Below are 19,138 nucleotides of genomic sequence, written 5' to 3'. Positions count from 1 at the left end.
TTGCAATCCCAGGTGACAGCAGGATTGAGTAGTAACTGGGAAAGCTGACACAATATGAGGATTTAAAGATCGAACTGCAAAGACTCTGACACAAGCCAGTCAAAGTGGTCCCAGTGGTGATAGACACATTGGGTGCAGTGCCTAAAGACCTTGGCCTGCACTTAAAAACAATAGGCACTGACAAAATTACCATCTGTCAGCTACAAAAGGATACCCTACTCGGATATGCACGCATTATTTGCCAGTACATCACACAGCCAGCGTAGTGATCTTGTTTGCTGTGTACTCATCTCGCTGTGTATCAAATAATAATAATAATAATAATAATAATAATAATAATAATAATGTTTACTTACACCTCGCTTTCTCTCTCTACAAAAAAAAAAACCCCAAAAAACTCAAGGCAGCTTACAGTAAAACAGAATGAAATACAATTTAAAAATATACAAACAATAAAATAGAATGAAACATGAACAGTATTAAAAAGTAAAGTTAAACTCCTTAAAGGCTGACTAAAAATGTATTCAAGGCAGTGGAACCTTTTGAAGAGGAAACAGGAGTCATTTCACGAAGGTTTGCTTTAATGTGAACAGTTTTATTTGTTGAGAAGTAAATGTCAGTAGGGAACATGATTTTGTGGAAAACTTTGATCTCTTTTTTGGACCCAACTGAGCCCCAATACCCCCAATACCAATAATGATCAAGGAAGCTAAAGTCCCAAAGAGCTGTAGGACCAAAAACAGATCATTCTCCTCTTCTGTTTGACTTTAGGTTCACTTTATTGTGTTGAGCGGAAACATCAGCACTGGCAAAACTATGGCACTCTTGATACTGGGTTGCTGTGAGTTTTCCAGGATGTATGGCCATGTTCCAGAAGCATTCTCTTCTGATGTTTCGCGCACATCCATGGCATTCTCAGAGGTTGTGAGGTCTGTTGGAAACTAGGCAAGTGGGGTTTATATACCTGTGGAATGATGTCCAGGGTGGGAGAAAGAACTCTTGTCTGCTTGAGGCAAGTGTGAATGTTGCAATTGGCCAGCTTGATTAGCACTGAATGGCCTTTCAACTTCAAAGCCTGGTTGCCTGGGGGAATCCTTTGTTGGGAGGTGTTAGCTGGCATTAAGCAGACAAGAGTCCTTTCTCCCACCCTGGACATCATTCCACGGATATATAAACCCCACTTGCCTAGTTTCCAACAGACCTCACAACCTCTGATGACTGCCATTGGTGTGGGCAAAATGTCAGGAGAGAATGCTTCTGGAACATGGCCATACAGCCTGGAAAACTGACAGCAACCCAGTGATTCCGGCCATGAAAACCTTCGACAACACTGTTGATACTGCAAACAATTCTGGTAACGAAGCCAAGAGGCTGCAGTTTCATCATGGAGACTTACAGTTTTCTCAAACTTGCTCTACAAAGTTTGAGAAAGGAAAGAACTCTTTTGTGTTTGGAAATGATCATTGCATCTGATGGGTTTTATCGAACTCATTCTGCGGCTTAAAGGACAGAACTCTTTTGTGTTCAATTCCACTTGACACATATGGTTTTCTCAAACCTGTTCTACAAAGTCTGGGGAATTTCTGTGGAAGGAAAACAATTTTTTTGCCATTTGATAATTAGCATTGAGATTTATAGTTTTCCTGAACTTTTGGAAACTTCTGCAGGAGGAAAGCACTGTTTAAGGACTATCACTGAGGTTTATAGTTTTCCTGACTTTTGAAAACTTCTAAGGAAGGAAAGAACTTCTTTGCGGTCAATAATTAGCATTGAGATTTATAGTTTTCCTGAACTTTTAGAAACTTCCGCAAGAGGAAAGCACTATTTTGTGTTTGAGGACTATCACTGAGACTTATAGTTTTCCTGACTTTTGGAAGCTTCTAAGGAAGGAAAGAACTTCTTTGCATTCGATAATTAGCATTGAGATTTATAGTTTTTCTGAACTTTTAGAAACTTCTGCAAGAGGGAAGAACTATTTTGTGTTTGAGGACTATCATTGAGATGTATAGTTTTCCTGACTTTTGGAAACTTCTAAGGAAGGAACTTCTTTGCGTTCGATAATTAGCATTGAGATTTATAGTTTTCCCGAACTTTTAGAAACTTCTGCAAGAGGGAAGAACTATTTTGTGTTTGAGGACTATCATTGAGATGTATAGTTTTCCTGACTTTTGAAAACTTCTAAGGAAGGAAAGAACTTCTTTGCGTTCAATAATTAGCATTGAGATTTATAGTTTTCCTGAACTTTTAGAAACTTCTGCAGGAGGAAAAAACTATTTTGTGTTTGAGGATTATCTCTGAGACTTATAGTTTTCCTGAACTTTAAGAAATTTCTGCAGGAGGAAAAAACTATTTTATGTTTGAGGACTATTGAGACGTATAGTTTTCCTGACTTTTGGAAGCTTCTAAGGAAGGAAATAACTTATTTGCATTCGATAATTAGCATTGAGATTTATAGTTTTTATGAATTTTTAGAAACTTCTGCAGGAGGAAAAAAACTATTTTATGTTTGAGGATTATCATTGAGACTTATAGTTTTCCTGACTTTTGGAAACTTCTAAGGAAGGAAAGAACTTCTTTGCGGTCGATAATTAGCATTGAGATTTATAGTTTTCCTGAACTTTTAGAAACTTCTGCAAGAGGACTATCTTGTGTTTGAGGACTATCACTGAGACTTATAGTTTTCCTGAACTTTTGGAAACTTCTGAGGAAGGAAAGAACGACTTGGGAAATTTCTAGGAAAGGGAGCTGAGACCTGGTTGTTACGGCATGGCCACGGATTCGACCTCTTCGCTGCCAAAAAATGAGAGTGCATTCCATGAAACCGGCGACATTGTTCTCTCTTCCAGCATTCAGTGTGCTTTGAGGCAGGTTGCATGGCGGCCGAGGAAGTAGAGAATGGGGTAAATAAAGGAGATTCTTCCTTTGCTTTGCTCCTCTTTGTGTCGTTTTGTGTCCCGCTTGTCCCCAATGTCCTGTCTGACTGCCATTTACTTCTTGACCACTTGGATGACGTCTTCGTGCTCCATCAAGTGGTTGAGCCCCACTCGCTGGGGGCTGTACTTGGTGCTGGTGCCCTTGGGGTCCAAAGAGACGAAGGTTAGCCAAACACCAAAACTCGCTTTTTTCTGGACTACAACTCCCAACATCCTCCACACAACAAAATTCCTTATGCTTGGACAGACCAGGGACAGATGATAATGTAAGGACTGGAGACGATGAAAACCCCCCTATTAAAACCTCAAATATTACACTCATGCCTTAATGTGTTCTCCTCTGCATTCCTTCTCAAAATGGCGACCTGGAGTGACACTGGGTGGCCATTTTGAGAGGAGATGCAGAGGAAAAGGGAAGTATTGGGAGTTAGTGGGTATCTGGGGATGTGCTCATGAATTTGGGGGATGTCTTACACAGCTTTGGGGCCAGGAGAGCATGGAAAATCTCTTTAATTTTTAAAATATACTAGAGGTTTTTTCGGGCTATAGGGCCATGTTCTAGAGGCATTTCTCCTGACGTTTCGCCTGCATCTATGGCAAGCATCCTCAGAGGTAGTGAGGTCCGTTGGAATTAGGACAATGGGGTTATATGTCTGTGGAATGGCTGGGGTGGGGCAAAGAGCTCTTCTCTGCTGGAGCTAGGTGTGAATGTTTCAACTGACCACCTTCATTAGCATACGAAGGCCTGGCTGAGACTGGGAAAATCTTTTGTTGAGAGGTGTTAAGATGTGCCTGGTTGTTTCCTCAGATTCCACAGATATATAAACCCATTGTCCTAATTCCAACAGACCTCACTACCTCTGAGGATGCTTGCCATAGATGCAGGCGAAACGTCAGGAGAAATGCCTCTAGAACATGGCCCTATAGCCCGAAAAAACCCACAAGAACCTAGTGATTCCAGCCATGAAACCCTTTGATAGTGCTGAAGCTTATTAAATATAGTTTTCTGAGGGCGAGCAGATGGCGACTACTGGATAGCATATGTTTTGTATCAGAAACAAGAGCAGATGTGGTCTATCCAATGCAATTTTCTGAAACAACACCCCAAATAACCATATCGAATCTAAAGCTGACCAAACACTGATTCGTAACCCTTTTGGTATTAATGTTGGAGACTGGTCCCTGGTCAAAAAAAAAAGGTTGAGAACCACTGTCTTAGACAGACTTGGGGCTAAAGTTGCAAAGAATTTCAACCAATTCGTTTTCAAAACAAAAATGGAGGATGGTTGAAGGCTCTGAAGGCAACAAGAATAGAGTTTGGGGGAATGCATTTGGCCATTAGTTTGTGCTTCGCTTTTGCCAAGGCAAACTTACCCAAACCAGGGCATACTTGAACTGGCTGGCTAACGTCCGATGAATACTATGGCACTAGAAAGAAGGAGGGAAAAATAGGAAGTCCAAAGGTAAGCTGGGAGAGTTTTGTGGCTTTGGAAAGCTTGGCTTTAGCCAAGCAGGAATCATTCAGGATTAGGGATGTTCAGCAACTTGAATTGACACAACTGGGATGGATGGAGACCTGGTTTCACTCCATATATAGAGACTCGTCCTGCACTTACCACATGCTCTACGGAGGCTCCTTTCCGGAGAATGATGGCGTCAGAGAAATCTGGTCTCTCTATAAGAGAAGAAAGAAATACAATATTGGTAATAATAATACATTTTATTGATTATCCGCCTCTTCCAATGGCTCAAGGCAGGGTCCAACAAAGTCAAAAACATATGAACATATAATAATAATAATAATAATAATAATAATAATAATAATACATTTTATTGATTACCCGCCTCTTGCAATGGCTCAAGGCAGGGTCCAACAAAGTCAAAAACATATGAACATAATAATAATAATAATAATAATAATAATAATAATAATCTATATAAATAAAAATGTGATGTTCATTTGCGGGATTAACAGAACTCAAAAATCACTGGGGAAGTTGACATCATATTTGGACACAATGCACCTAACCACCCAATGTATGTCCTTCACTCATAAAAAAACTGAGAAACACAGCAGAAGGGACTTAAAAGCTCCCAAAAGCTAATGACAAAAAGCTAAATGACAATACAGAAAAAAGGAAGAAAGAGAGGGAAGGGGAAAAAAGAAAGAAAGAAAAGAAAGAGGGAGGGAGGGAAAGAAAGAAAGAAAGAAGGAAAGGGAGAAGGAAGCATGGAAGCAAAGAGAGAAGGAAGGAAAGAGGTAGAAAAGGAAGAAAGGAGAGAAAGAAGGAGAGAAAGAAAAAGGGGGAAGGAAGGAGAGAAGGAAAGAAAAAAGGGAAAGAAGGAAAGAAAGAGGAAGCGAAGGAAGGGGGGAGATGTAGAGAAAGAGGGGGGGAAGGAAAGAAGAGAGAAGGAAGGAAAGAGACAGCAGAAGAGAAAGAAAATGGGGGAAAGAAGGAAAGAAATAGAGAAGGAAGAAGAGAAAGAAAGATGGGAAGGAAGGAAAGAGGGAGTGAAGGAAGGAGGGAAAGAAGGAGAGAAAGAGGAAAGGTTGGCCACAGCAATGCGTGGCTTGTACAGCTAGTAATAATAATAATAATAATAATAATAATAATAATAATAATGTATTTATTTATACCTCGCCACCATCTCCCCAAGGGGACTCGGGACAGCTTACATGAGGCCAAGCCCAGAAATACAACAATGCAAATATACAACATAAAAATACTACAATAAAATATAAGAAAATAAGATAACATACAAGAAACAGTATAAAAACACATCGCAACAATATAAAATCACAATATTTGAACACAGAAAGTTGATCACAGTGGGCAGGGCTGGTTGCAAAGATTAAAAGTTTAAAACACTGGAGCAATGTAATGTATCTGGACAGGGGCTCCAAGGGACGAAATGGGTTTCAATTGCACTAACAGGCAAAATAAAGTGCTTCCGAGGGCATTTTATGCAGGTACATTGATAAAACCACAAAAACATTAAAAACTTGCACTAAAAACAGATACAGAATGGAAATATAGTGGCACTAGAATGTCCCCAGACACCCATGAACTCCCAGCACTTCCCTTTTCCTCTCCATCCCCTCTCAAAACTCATGATTGAAAGTTGACTGGGTCAGCCTTCTGCTAGAAGAGAGGGATCTTCCAACTCTAACCATCTATTCTATCCCTCCTTTCCCTAACATTTCTATGTTGTTGTTATTATTAGTTCAGTCGCTTCCGACTCTTTGTGACCTCCTGGATCAGCCCAGGCCAGAGCTCCCTGTTGGCCGTGGCCACCCCCATCTCCTTCAAGGTCAAGCCAGTCACTTCATGGATACCATCCATCCACCTTTGTCCTTGGTCGGCCCCTCTTCCTTTTTCCTTCCATATTCCCCAGCATCATTGTCTTCTCTAAGCTTTACTTTCTTCTCATTATGTGGCCAAAGTGCTTCATCTTTGCCTCTAATGTCCTTCCCTACAGTGAGGAGACAGGCTTTATTTCCTGGAGTATGGACTGATAGGATCTTCTTGCGATCCAAGGTACTCTCAGTTCAAAAGCGCCTCTCTTCCTTTGCTCAGCCTTCCTTGTGGTCCAGCTCTCACATCCATAGGTTACTATGGGGAATACCATTGGTTTAACTATGCAGTCCTTTGTTTCCAGTGTTTCTACTCTTCACTATTTTATCGAGATTGGTCATTGCTCTCCTCCCAAGAAGGAAACATCTTCTGATTTCCTGGCTGCAGTCTGCGTCTGTAGTAACCTTCGCTTCTAGAAACGCAAAGTCTGTCACTGCCTCCATGTTTTCTCCCTTTATTTGCCAGTTATCGATCAGTCTGGTTGCCATCATCTTGGCTTTTTGGATGTTTCACTGCAACCCAGCTTTTGCACTTTCTTCTCTCATTGAATCTTGGAAGAGACCTCGTGGGCCATCCAGTCCAACCCCTTTCTGCCAAGAAGCAGGAATATTGCATTCAAAGCACCCCAGAAAACAAGCTTGCTCCCTCCTCCCTATGACTTCCCTCACCTATTTCATAGAATCACAGAATCATAGAATCAAAGAGTTGGAAGAGATTTCATGGGCCATCCAGTCCAACTCCCTGCCAAGAAGCAGGAATATTGCATTCAAATCACCCGACAGATGGCCATCCAGCCTCTGTTTAAAAGCTTCCAAAGAAGAAGCCTCCACCACACTCCGGGGCAGAGAGTTCCACTGCTGAACGGCTCTCACAGTCAGGAAGTTCTTCCTCATGTTCAGATGGAATCTCCTTTCCCGTAGTTTGGAGCCATTGTTCTGCGTCCTGGTCTCCAGGGCAGCAAAAAACAATCTTTCTCCCTCCTCCCTATGACTTCCCCTCACACATTTATACATGGCCATCATGTCTCCCCTCAGCCTTCCCTTCTGAAGGCTAAACATGCCCAGCTCTTTAAGCCACTCCTCAGAGGGCTTGTTCTCCAGACCCTTGATCATTTTGGTCGCCCTCCTCTGGACACATTCCACCCTTCAACATCTCATTTCAATTGCAGTGCCCAGAATTGGACACAGTATTCCAGATGTGGTCTGACCAAGGCAGAAGAGAGGGGTAGCATGACTTCTTTCATCTTGGATAGAAGGCTCCTTAATTCCTCCTTGCTTTCAGCCCTTAAAGTGGTATCATCTGCATATCTAAGGTTGTCAATGTTTCTTCCAGCCATTTTAACTCCAGCCTTGGATTCTTCAAGCCCCCACACGTCGCATATGTTCTGCATACAAGTTGAATAGGGAGGGTGAGAGTAGACAGCCCTGCCGTGCTCCGCTCCCAATCTTGAACCCGTTGGTTGTTCCATGCTCTTACCATTGCCACTTGGTTGTTATACAGATTCCTCAGGAGATAGACAAGGTGGCTTGGTCTCCCCATCTGTGCCACCAAGAACTTGCCACAATTTATTATAATCCACACAGTCGAAGGCTTTAGAACAGTCAATAAAACAGAAATAAAACATTTCTATACTTTGGTATTTTGGCTTTATGGGACCCCCCCCCCCCCCCATGCTTCACTTACGGCCCCTTTTCTTTGTGAAGATGCAGGTCAGGGCCAGGCATTCCCACAGCTGCTCCAGCAAGTAGTCCAAGTTCAGCTTCATTCCGCAACTATGGAGGAACCACGAAATGGGAAACTGAGAGGTTCATATCCCAAATATCCCATTGTAACACACCCTAGGAAATAAGGGCCACCTGCACAAAGGCAACAAGATGGAGAGGTTTGTTTTCGGAGGGGCTCCTCTGCCCTTACCTAATGACAACACTGTGGGGTTTTCGGGCGAGACGGTCTACCTCCTCCATGGAGATCTGGTCTATTTTGTTGTAAACCTACAGAAGGGAAGAAAAAAAGAAGAAGAGAAATGCGGTCCAAAAATAAAAGCAGCTCTTCTCTTTCATAATAAGCTCAATAGAGATTGCAAAGGAAGGGATCTGTCTCATTTGATGCTATAGCTAATGATTGCCCTTTTGACTTTTTCCAAAATGGGAAAAAATACAGAAAAAAACCATATATAAGAGTGTCACTCCAGTCTACAAATGATTGAGAATTAAGAAAAAGGACATTTTCTTGTGGAATCTTCCTTCCACTGCTCGCCATTGACTGTGAGATATCTTCCTTGACATTTTTATCTATATAAATGAACATGTAATGTTCGTTTGTGGGATTAACATAACTCAAAAACCACTGGACGAATTGACACCAAATTTGGACACACCTATCAGGCCAATGAGTGACCATCACTCATAAAAACACTGAAAAACACAGCAGAAGGGACTTAAAAGAAAAAAAAATAAAGCAAAAAGATGTTACAGCGCATGTACAAAAATGATCCGCCTAGCAATAAAACCCACACACAAAAGCATATTCACACTCTCTTCTGGACTACAGCTCCCAGCATCCCCTAGTCCAGGCCCTTTAGGAGAGGAGGAGGATCCAAATGCTCTGCTTCCAAGACGCAAGCTTTCTTCTCCCTGGATTTCTTTGAGAGCATCCCAAACCCTGCATATTTCCAATTTCCTATTCCTGGACTGCAACTCCCAGCAATCCTCCGGATAGATAGATTAGATAGAGATAGATAGGTAAATAAATTAATCAATCAATCAGGAGGACTGCTGGGAATTGCAGTTCAAGAATAGGTAGAGAAGAAAGAGCGGGAGGAAGGGGGAAGGGAAATAAAAGGGGGAAAGGAAGGAAGGGAAGAGGAAGAGAAGGAGGAAGGAAAGAAAAAAGGGAAAGGAAGGAGAGAAAGAAAGAAGGAGAGAAAGAGGAAGGGAAGGTTGGCCACAGCAACGCCTGGCAGATACAGCTAGTATAAAGATAAAAACCTGAAGTTCTCAAGTTAATGGAAAAGCAGGATGTCCTCAACTTTAGCAAGGATTTAAAGGGATCTAAAAGACAGGAAAAAGACACAAATGGGGTTTCATTGTGTGTTTTGGGGTTCTTTCCAAATTATGGTGACATTATCATGAGGTTTTCTGAGGCCAAGAGTGTAGCTTGCCCAAACTCAACTCGAACACGGCTCTAGAAAGTTGTATTTAGAGCCCATAACAAACCTCTGAGAATGCCTGCCATAGAGGTGGGTGAAACATCAGGAGAGAATGCTTCTGGAACATGGCCATACAGCCCAGAAAACTCACAACAACCCAATTCTTTTTCTGTGCTATAACTCTGAGAGCCCTTCAGCTGGCGCTACGGGCATGTTAGCAGTTGCAGTGCAAAAGAAGACCTTGGCCAAGCTCTGAGAGGTTTCCAAGAGGGATCGTATTGGCTCAATTAGTTAGGACAAAGCTCATAACCCAAAAGACTCACGTAAAGGCAAGGCATGTAGACGCGGTTGCCGACAATCACGTCGATGAATTCGTCCGGCGAACAGTCCTCCCTGAACAGCACCTCCGCATTGAAGATTTCTCAGATTTAAAGAGTTAAGTTCAAACACTTCAGAGCTTGACTGAACTCTTTTGTCGCAGAGTGAATAAACACCATCATGATTACGTGCCTATTAACTGGGGGTTTTTTTTGGCATTATATTCTAAACTAGGGGTGCTCAGACTATTGAAGCCAATGGCCTAAGCTTGGGGTCCCCTGTTCTAAACGTTCGAAATGTTCTTGACAGTTTTCATTCAATTCAAATATTATTTTGGGTCTGGTTTAATATTCATGTTGACTTCTTGCATGTTTCACTGGGCTTTAGCACAGCTAGTTAATCACAGCAGCAATACATCTAACCAATCAAAAGGTTGGCAGTTCAAACCCAGAGTCAGGATAAGCACCCGACCTTCAGCCCAGCTTACTACCCACCTAAGCAGTTCGAAAACAGCTGTGAGTAGAGAAATCAGGCACCGCTTAAGCAGGAAGGTGTTTTACAGCACCATAAAGGAAATCGCAGAACATGTCAGCGATCAAAGGAAGGAGGAAGTCTGTGATCAAGGGCTCTTCACCACAGAGGATGGAGTGACATCATACCCCTGTGATCGGAATCAAGCACAGCCTCCAGGATGTCAAAGTTGGGAAAATGACAACATAATACCTGTATATGTTGTCTGTCCTGCCTGTTTAACGGCACTGAATGTTTGCCATGTATGTGTTCTGTGATCCGCCCTGAGTTCCCTTCGGGGTGAGAAGGGCGGGATATAAATGCTATAAATAAATAAACTCTTTATTTTTCATCTATACATTTGAATCCTACTTTTGGGGGGAGAATGTGGGATCTAAATTAGGTTTGACGATAACGATGATGGATACCCTTTGTTTCCATGTCTTTGCGTCGATATGTAAAACTGTATAATAGACTTTCTCATTCAAGAAGGCCATAAGAAGCTAGAGGACCTAGAGAATGCTTAGGGAGAGTATAGTTCATCAGATATGGCTAAATGAAAATGTGGATACAGGGGTCACACTACAACTACAAGAACAATATAAAATAATAATTATTAATAATAAATCATGATAAAATAATAGTGATAATAATAGTAATAATAGTAAAAAAGTGGCCCTGATGGCACAGCGGGTTAAACCGCTGAGCTGCTGAACTCGTTGACCTAAAGGTTGGCAGTTTGAATCCGAGAAACAGGGTGAGCTCCTGCTGTTAGGCCCAGCTTCTGCCAACCTAGCAGTTCAAAAACATGCAAATGTGAGTAGATCAATAGGTACCGCCTTGGCGGGAAGGTAATGGCGCTCCATGCAGTCATACTGGCCACGTCAGAAATATTAAAAATTAACTAGATACTTTTAATTACAAAAATGTGAGTCAAGCACTGAAAGGGTTAAATGGATGCAATGACTCAGCAAAAGCTGCAGTTCAATATTAGCAGGTGTGCCTGTAGCTTAGTAGCCCTAAGTCCGAGGTAGGCCTCAATGTGTTAGTAGGCCTCAGTCTGAGGTAGCCCTCAGTGTGAGGTAGGCCTCAGTGTTAGTTTGCCTCAGTCTGAGAGAGGCCTTAGTGGGAGAAAGTGTGAGGTAGGCCTCAGTGTTAGTTTGCCTCAGTTTGATAGAGGCCTTAGTGGGAGAAAGGCCTCAGTGTGAGGTAGGCCTCAGTGTTAGTTTGCCTTAGTCTGAGAGAGGCCTCAGTCTGAGAGAGGCTTCAGTCTGAGAGAGGCCTCAGTGTGAGGTAGGCCTCAGTGTTAGTTTGCCTCAGTCTGAGAGAGGCCTTAGTGGGAGAAAGTCCTCAGAGTGAGGTAGGCCTCAGTGTTAGTAGGCCTCCGTATGAGAAGGCCTTATTTGTGAAGCTCCAGCGTGAAGGCTGAACTTTGTTTTTGTAAATAGTGCAACCATATTATTTTGCTATAAAGAAAAGCCTCCTACGGAAGAGATAACATCGTTCTGTGTGTTTTTGTTCTTTTTATCACTTTTTGGCTACTCGTGCTGGGTCATGCTGCTCCTAATAAGTTACTCTGCTGTACATTTATGAGGGTCTTTTGTTAGTAAGCCCACTTGCCCAACACACATGACTTAGGACAGTGCTTCTGAACCTGTGGGTCCCCAGATATTTTCGCCTTCAACTCCCAGAAATCATAAGTTGATAAACTGGCTGGGATTTCTGAGAATTGTAGGCCAGAAACATCTGGGGATCCACAGGTTGAGAACCACTGACCTAGTAGGTACCTATAGACACTGCTGGCTTAGAAATGGAGATGAGCACCATCCCCCAGAGTTGAACACTACTAGACTTACTGTCAAAGGGAAACCTTTACCTTTACTACTACTACTACTACTACTACTAATGATAATAATAATTTAGTAATATTATTAAATTATTATTAAATATTATTACATTATTATTTAATAATAATAAATAACCTTTAATAATAATAGTAATAATAATAACAACAACAATGTGGTGCTTTTGTTCTTCTTGACTACTTTAGTTTCTTTTTTCATGGCTTCAGATCTGACACATGTCTCCAGAGGTACTAGATCTCCCCCAAAAGGTGAAATCTGGATCTCATTATCCCCACCGTCATACATTACTTAGCCATTTTGAGGTGTTAGCTGCCCTAGTTTGCTCAGCATCAGCCAGGTCCATACATAGGTCCATATAACCTATGACTATTCCAGCCTTGGACAGCAGGCCCCATAATCCTGAGCCCTGAGATGGCAGCATCACCCACATCAACCAAAGGATACTGTATTCATGGAGGATGAGCTGTACCAGTTTCTCAGAGCACTGGGTCAGGGTCACTGTGGAGTTGAAAGAGATGCCTCCGCCTTTCTTGGGCTGAAAGGAGAGAAAGGTAAGGCCATCTTTCTACATCACCTCAGAAGAGTTCAGAACCAGAGCTCAGACACATTGCTTCAAAACACAGTAAGACCATATTGGACAACACACCCATCGACAGACCTCCCATCGATGGAAATGAGTCTATCATCATCCAAAAGACCCCAAGTTTCACCTCCCTGCTTTGACAAGCACGTTCAGGACTTGAACGCAGGACTTTCTGCATGCAAAGAAGTGCCATCAAGCTGTGGCCTGATTCCTGTATCAGAGGATGCCCAGAACTCACCTTGAAATAAATATTGGGCTTGCATTTGTTCAACCGGATGCCCACCGACTCCAGCTCCTTTTCCAAGAGAGCTCTATAGGATACAGGAAAGAAGGGGGAATAGAGCCAAGAAGAATTGTATTAGCACCCAGACAAAGCTAGTACAAAAAACATAGTAATATGCCCTTCTACAGAACAGCCCAGTACTGTATTAGATGGAACAAGCTTGTTTTCTGTCCCCAAACCCAAGCATCCAAACTGAAGGAGATAAGACCCTCACTTAATGTTACATTGCTCAGGAAAGAGACTCTAAAAAAGAGATTCAAAGTGGCTCATTGGTGAGAAGTCGGATTAGAAGGTCTTTGGAGTCCCACTAAACACAATGTCTATGGATCCCACCCCAATTGCTGTAGAACTCCAAGTCCAGCAGCCTCCACATCGGCAGGACTACCATGCCCAACATTCCCAGCCCAAGCAAATCCCATTGTTGCGTGTATTATTCAGCCTCCCATCCATTCCCTGCCGCAAGACTCACCTCTGCACTTCTCCCTTGGTGGCATCTAGCATCATGATGACAACGTCTGATGTTCGAGCCACAGCAATCACTTGGCGCCCGCGGCCTTTTCCTAAAGAGCAAAAGACAATGCTCTCAAAGGGGAAAAACCCTGTACATTTAGTTCCTGCCTATCAAAGTGCACCACAGTAGGATATCCCACTTTCCCCACTCAAAAAGTGAGCAAAAAACAAACTAGAAACCGATCAACAGAGCATTAGGAATGCAAAGCAAGAATAAAAAAGGCGGTTACCTTGTGCTGCTCCTTCAATGATCCCAGGAAGATCTAGAAGCTGGATGTTGGCTCCTTTGTACTGCAAAAGAGAAATAAACCCCGAAGAGTTGCAGATAGAGAAGGCAAGCTTCTTGGTATTTGGCCTTTTAAAGATGGTTCTTATAAAAGCTGTCTGTTGGCTCTGTTTGCCACTTTGGATGTAGGGAAGGAGCCCGGATGTAAGTATCTCTGTATATAAAACTGCAAATATGTTTGTCTACATATATCTATTTTCCAAGATGGTTCCCACTTCCAGAGAGCACTGTGAACCCCACAGACCAGTGGTTCTCAACCTGTGGGTCACCAGGTGTTTTGGTCTACAACTCCCAGAAATCCCAACCGGTTTACCAGCTGTTAGGATTTCTGGGAGTTGAAGGCCAAAACATCTGAGGACCTACAGGTTGAGAAGCACTACCATAAACAATCTAGCAACACACCCAACATGACCAACTAAGTATTCGCGGAGTTTGGGGTGGAATGGACCTGGGATGATGAGAGTGGTAGTTCACCCATCTTTTCTTTATGGTACCATCCATAAATTCCAAAAACAAATAGCGTTACAAATTACTTAACCTGGGCATTGCTGGGGACCTAATCTACTTTTAGATAAAAGGGAGAAACACATAAGAGGGCCTTCAACTCGAGGCTAAGATGGTTCCCTCTTTGCTCTAAACACTTCTCTATTTAGATCAGGCATCCTCAAACTGCGGCCCTCCAGCTGTTTGGGCCTCCAACTCCCAGAATTCCCAACCACTGAACAAGCTGACTAGGGCTTCTGGGAGTTGGAGGCCAAAACAGCTGGAGGGCCGCAGTTTGAGGATGCCTGATTTAGATAAACAAAGTTTTTTTCCTGTCCATAGTTCACTGTATCATTGTATGCTTTTACACTGTTACAGAATAGTTTCTACTCGTGTTTTCAAACTTCTTTATCTGCACTGATTTTGGCCTGCATGTAAATTTATTCTGTTATGAGACAACTTGGGAAATAAACAGAATATAAAAATAAATCAAGAAAATGGCACAATCTTATATCAATGTCATTCAGAATATTTGTTCTAGTGTCCTACCCTACAAGGAAAGAACAATAAAAGAAAATGGCATTTACCTCTATGACTCCAGGAATACAGGTCAATGTTGTAAATTCATAAGACGCTGCCTCACTGGCCGTGGAAGTCATTAAACTCAAAAATGTGGACTGAAAAAAGAAGAAACAAGTGTGTTGGTGATAAAAGGGTTCGGATCCCAAAGGAGAAAAATAGTAGATGCCTGTAACTGGCAAATAAGCCAAATGATGTGGAGTTTAAGTCATCTAATAAAGTAATGGCTTGAGATTGTATATTATTATTATTATTAGCACTTCATTCTTGTAAACCGACTGCTCTGGCAAAAAGAGAACATTTTTTTGCCACTGCACATTGCATTCAGGAGCAAATAGTTTTTTCTGGTTTCAGGATTTTGAAGACAGAGGTGCACCTTGCATTCAGCTGTGCATTAGCCTCAAGGAAATGCAGTAACAATGGAGAGAGGAACATGACTTCCCCTGCTGTCACTGACCTTACCCACAGAAGGGAAACCAATCAGCGCCACTCGGGCGTCTCCCGACTTCATCACATCAAAGCCTTCGCCTTTCGCGGCAGCTGATTTGGACGGTTCCAGAAGCTGGGCTCTGTACTTGGCCAGCTTGGCCTTCAGCAAGCCAAGGTGGTACTCCGTCGCTAGGAAGGACAAAAACAGGGCCATCAGTGAGGCAGCGTGCCAGCTTTATTTTCCATTTGTGTATATAACTGTGCCTGAAAAGGGTGGTCCTTTTAGTCCAAACCCCTCCATTATTTTAAGTTGTATAATGAAGCGTCTGTGAGCCAAGTTTGGTCCAGATTCATCAAGTCATGGAGGAGCCTTTGCGGTTGAAACTAACCCATCAACATACACACATACTTTGACCTTTATATATGTGAATTGTAAGTTAAAGTTAGATCGGTTCTTTCATAATAAATCCTTGTGAATACTACTACTACTACTACTACTGATAATAATAATGTGTTCTTCTTCTTGACCTATTTTGGTTTAGTTCCTTCATAAATTCAGACTAGAAATATGTTTCAATAATAGTAGTAATAATAATTTGTTCTTCTTTGGTTTTATTTCCTTCATATCTTCAGACCAGACATATGCCTCTAATAATAATAAGAATAATAATAATAGTTCTTCTTCATGTATTTTGGTTTCTTTTCTTCATAGCTTTAGACCAAACATATGTTTCAATAATAATAATAATAATTTCTTCATTTTGACTATTTTGCTCTCTTTCCTTCATAGATTCAGACCGTACATGTCTCTATTACTATTATTATTATTATTCCTCTTGACTATTTTACTTTCTTTCCTTTATAGATTTAGACCATACATATGTCTCAATAATAATAATAATATAATAATTCGCGTATATATCACACAGTCCTAGACACTTGGGAAGTGTCCGATGTGTGATCCAATACAACAACCAGCAGTGTCTGCTGTGGACTCATTTTGCTGTGTTTTAAATAATAACAATAATAATTTGTTCTTCTTTTTTCCTATTATGGTTTCTTTCCTTCATAGATTCAGACCATACATATGTCCCAATTATAATAATAGCAATAATAATAATATGTTCTTCTTTTTTACCATTTTGGTTTGATTCCTTCATAGATTCAGACCATACATATGTTGTAATTATTATTATTATTATTTATTCTTCTTGACTATTTTCCTTTCTTTCTTTCATAGATTCAAACCATACATATGTCTCTATTATTATTATTATTATTATTATTATTATTATTATTTGTCCTTGATTATTTGATTTCTTTCCTTCATAGATTCAGATGTCTCAATAATAATAAGGGCTGAGAACGGCGGTCAACAAATGCAACAAATAAATAAATAAATAAATAAATAATAATTCGTTGATACATCACACCGTCCTAAACACTTGGGAAGTGTCCGATGTGTGATCCAATACAACAGCCAGCAGTGTCTGCTGTGGACTCATCTTGCTGTGTTTCAAATAATAACAATAATATTTTGTTCTTCTTTTAGCCTGTTTTGGTTTCTTTCCTTCATAGATTCAGAACATACATATGTCCCAATAATAATAATAATAATAATAATAATAATAATAATAATTTGTTCTTCTTTTTGACCATTTTGGTTTCTTTCCTTCATAGATTCAGAACATACATATGTCCCAATAATAATAATAATAATAATAATAATAATAATAATTTGTTCTTTTTTTAGCCTGTTTTGGTTTCTTTCCTTCATAGATTCAGAACATACATATGTCCCAATAATAATAGTAATAATAATAATAATAATAATAATAATAATAATAATTTGTTCTTTAGCCTTTAAAGCCCTAAACGGTTCTGGCCCGACCTACCTGTCCGAACGCATCTCCTCCTATGAACCAGTTAGGACGTTAAGATCGTCTGGGGAGGCCCTGCTCTCGGTCCCGCAGGCTTCACAAGCATGCCTGCCGGGGACGAGAGACAGGGCCTTCTCAGTAGTGGCCCCCCGGCTGTGGAACGCCCTTCCTACAGACATTAGATCGGCCCCCTCCTTATTGGCATTCAGGAAGAGAGTGAAGACCTGGCTTTTTGATCAGGCTTTCAACTAAGCAGTACAATTGATTGATTATTGGAATATGGATTAATGGACAACGAGATTGGATGCTGATTCTATTGATGAGACGTGATGGATTGTTGTTTTTCTGTATTGTTGTATTGATGTTCTGATGTTAATTAATGGATATTACTGTTTTAAATGATTAATGATTTTGTATTGTATTGTTGATACTGGTTGTTAACCGCACTGAGTCGCCTGATGGCTGAGAAGTGAAGCAAATAAATAAATAAATAATACATAAAAAAGATATTCAATTGCAGCCACCTCCTAATTTCACAAATAATAATAATAATATTTATTATTATAATCACTACTATTCTTCACTTGCCTCATAGATAGAGAGAAACAGCCACTTGTGGCAATATAGCTAAAACTCACACAAAAGACACTTAAAACATCACTTCAAAAGAAAATAGAAGAATAATAATCATAGAATCATAGAATCCTAGAGTTGGAAGAGACCTCTTGGGCCATCCAGTCCAACCCCATTCTGCCAAGAAGCAGGAATGTTGCATTCAAATCACCCCTGACAGATGGCCATCCAGCCTCTGTTTAAAAGCTTCCAAAGAAGGAGCCTCCACCACACTCCGTGGCAGAGAGTTCCACTGCTGAACTGCTCTCACAGTCAGGAAGTTCTTCCTCGTGTTCAGATGGAATCTCGAGGAAGAATATACTATGTCGGAATGTTTAGTACATTGTCTAAAATCCCTCATTTCAATGCATTTGGCCCAAGCAGATGGCCAACAGGTGAAGAAGCCGAAAGGACTCCACTTAGAATCATAGAATCCTAGAGTTGGAAGAGACCTCTTGGGCCATCCAGTCCAACCCCCTTCCAAGAAGCAGGAATACTGCATTCAAATCACCCCTGACAGATGGCCATCCAGCCTCTGTTTAAAAGCTTCCAAAGAAGGAGCCTCCACAACACTCCGGGGCAGAGAGTTCCACTGCTGAACGGCTCTCACAGTCAGGAAGTTCTTCCTCGTGTTCAGATGGAATCTCTTTTCTTGTAGTTTGAAGCCATTGTTCCATTGCGTCCTAGTCTCCAAGGAAGCAGAAAACAAGCTTGCTCCCTCCTCCCTGTGGCTTCCTCTCACATATTTATACATGGCTATCATATCTCCTCTCAGCCTTCTCTTCTTCAGGCTAAACATGCCCAGCTCCTTAAGCCGCTCCTCATAGGGCTTGTTCTCCAGACCCTTGATCACTGGGGGTGGGTGGGCTTCTGCTTCCCCATTTCCTTTTCCCTTAGGATCCCCACCTTTGTTTTTCTGGGTCCGGGCGATCTCTTTTTCGATCTCCGCGATCTTCTCCAAGATCCCCATCGTGGCGGCTGGCAAAGTGGGCAAAACACACCGGAAGCAGCGCTCCCGGAAGTCGCTTTGCCTTTATAGGTCCGTCGCGCTTATGAGCCCCCCTCGACAACCACGGACGAGGACTTTTGGCTCCGCCTTTTTCCTGTTCTGGAAATGCCATGCTTATCCTCTCCCTTCAGCTTTGGATGATGATGATGATGATGATAATAATAATAATAATGATAATAATCGTAATAATAATAGTAATCATGATGATTTTATTATCGACTGTGTGTCGCATTGGGTTAAACCACTGATTTGCTGATTGAAAGGTCGCATGTTTGAATTCAGGGAGTGGGGTGAGCTCCCACTATTAGCCCCAGCTTCTGCCAACCTAGCAGTTTGAAAACATGCAAATTTGAA

General features: G+C 41.5%; 1 protein-coding gene across 1 annotated transcript; it reads right to left on the bottom strand.

The window, feature by feature from the left end:
* Positions 1–574: 574 nt before the first annotated feature.
* Positions 575–18,799, bottom strand: LOC132782112 (developmentally-regulated GTP-binding protein 2). The gene is made up of 13 exons (XM_067473601.1): positions 18,682–18,799; positions 15,312–15,472; positions 14,863–14,952; positions 13,737–13,797; positions 13,466–13,556; positions 12,952–13,024; positions 12,575–12,665; positions 9,761–9,858; positions 8,204–8,280; positions 7,973–8,061; positions 4,550–4,608; positions 4,308–4,361; positions 575–3,074 (listed from the first exon to the last, which is right to left on the bottom strand). Exons 1-13 carry the CDS (start codon positions 18,743–18,745, stop codon positions 2,988–2,990), a joined length of 1,095 nt encoding a protein of 364 aa, XP_067329702.1. The 5' UTR covers positions 18,746–18,799; the 3' UTR covers positions 575–2,987.
* Between the last annotated feature and the right edge of the window lie 339 nt (positions 18,800–19,138).

The sequence above is a fragment of the Anolis sagrei genome, chromosome X, assembly GCF_037176765.1.
Source record: "Anolis sagrei isolate rAnoSag1 chromosome X, rAnoSag1.mat, whole genome shotgun sequence".
Lineage (NCBI taxonomy): Eukaryota > Metazoa > Chordata > Lepidosauria > Squamata > Dactyloidae > Anolis > Anolis sagrei.
This window is presented reverse-complemented; position numbering and strand designations above follow the sequence as displayed.